Raw genomic sequence first — 1,106 nt, forward strand, 5'->3', positions numbered from 1 at the left:
CCCCCCCTCACACACACCCTAGTACGATTTTAGATTAACATTGTGATCGTCTCATTATACTTGTTATTTGTCTTAGATCATTTGAAATTAACAAGAATGTAAACTCAAAGTCTTACACAGGGGAATAGACTGATATAGGCTGGCTAAGCTGATACCTCACATGTGAAATATAAAAATTTGCATGAATTATCCCGCGTACTATATTCGCCTTTTACATGTATGCCTACTTCTTTCCCTCTGTAAGCAAAGTAGCCTAGTAAAAACTTCGCTGAGAAGCGCGCTCACCATATGCATGCTATCCCTTATACATGCAGTTGTGTATACGTGCAAATCTTTTTACGTTGCCCTCAATTTTGTTTTAAATAGAGTCAAATGATGGGCACCACGATGAACCACGAGTTCGTTAGAGTATGGTGCTGTTACGTTCAGTTCACTAAGTAACATCTTTTTCTCGAATAAAATAATAATTTGTTCTAATGGGTCAAGTGACTTGTCAGGTGCAGTTACACTGCCCTCTTTCAACTAAGGTCGGTCCCAGAGTGGCTCTGTAGGTCAGACCTGTAGCTTGCCTAGCTCGCACCGTGCAAATTAACGTAGTATACATCATCGTGTGCCTGAGCAGCGTCGCTGTATGGCCTGTTTGCTGTCCGCAGAGCTTAACCCCCCCCCCACGACCTAACAAAAACATCGAGCATAAAACTCATATGAGGTGGCAAAACAACAACGTACATCCAAACATTCTCTCTTTGTAACGACAGCTATACAGAAGAAAAAAGACAATCATATTTCCAAGAACTGAGTGACCACATTAACACCATCAAGAACAAAGAAGATATAATATTTATCTTGGGCAATTTAAATGGCAGAGTTGGAGAAAGAAAAACCCCCTGGGAAGAGAACTTGGGACCCCACAGTGACCTTGACCATCAATGATCTATTTATAGAGACACCAGCCATCCATGTCCAGGTGATGTTTTAGCATCTTTTTCCTGTCTACGGATTAATGTTCTTTTTTTTCTCCAACTTATTGGTTCCGTTTCCATGTACCTGTATCTATTGTTCTCAACATGAAAATCGCCTATAATTCGCTGTAATTGCCCCCCCCC

At 41.0% G+C, this 1,106-nt stretch overlaps 1 protein-coding gene across 1 annotated transcript in view; it reads right to left on the reverse strand.

Moving 5' to 3' along the window:
• The window catches only part of LOC106011748 (atrial natriuretic peptide receptor 2-like), a 24,879-nt gene that overhangs the window by 7,878 nt on the left and 15,895 nt on the right, over positions 1 to 1,106 (reverse strand). The window contains exon 4 of the mRNA XM_035969744.1: positions 730 to 758. Coding sequence (XP_035825637.1) covers positions 730 to 758 — 29 coding nt within the window. The remainder of the gene's footprint in view (positions 1 to 729; positions 759 to 1,106) is intronic.

This window comes from Aplysia californica, unplaced genomic scaffold, assembly GCF_000002075.1.
Source record: "Aplysia californica isolate F4 #8 unplaced genomic scaffold, AplCal3.0 scaffold00008, whole genome shotgun sequence".
Classification (NCBI taxonomy): Eukaryota; Metazoa; Mollusca; class Gastropoda; order Aplysiida; family Aplysiidae; genus Aplysia; species Aplysia californica.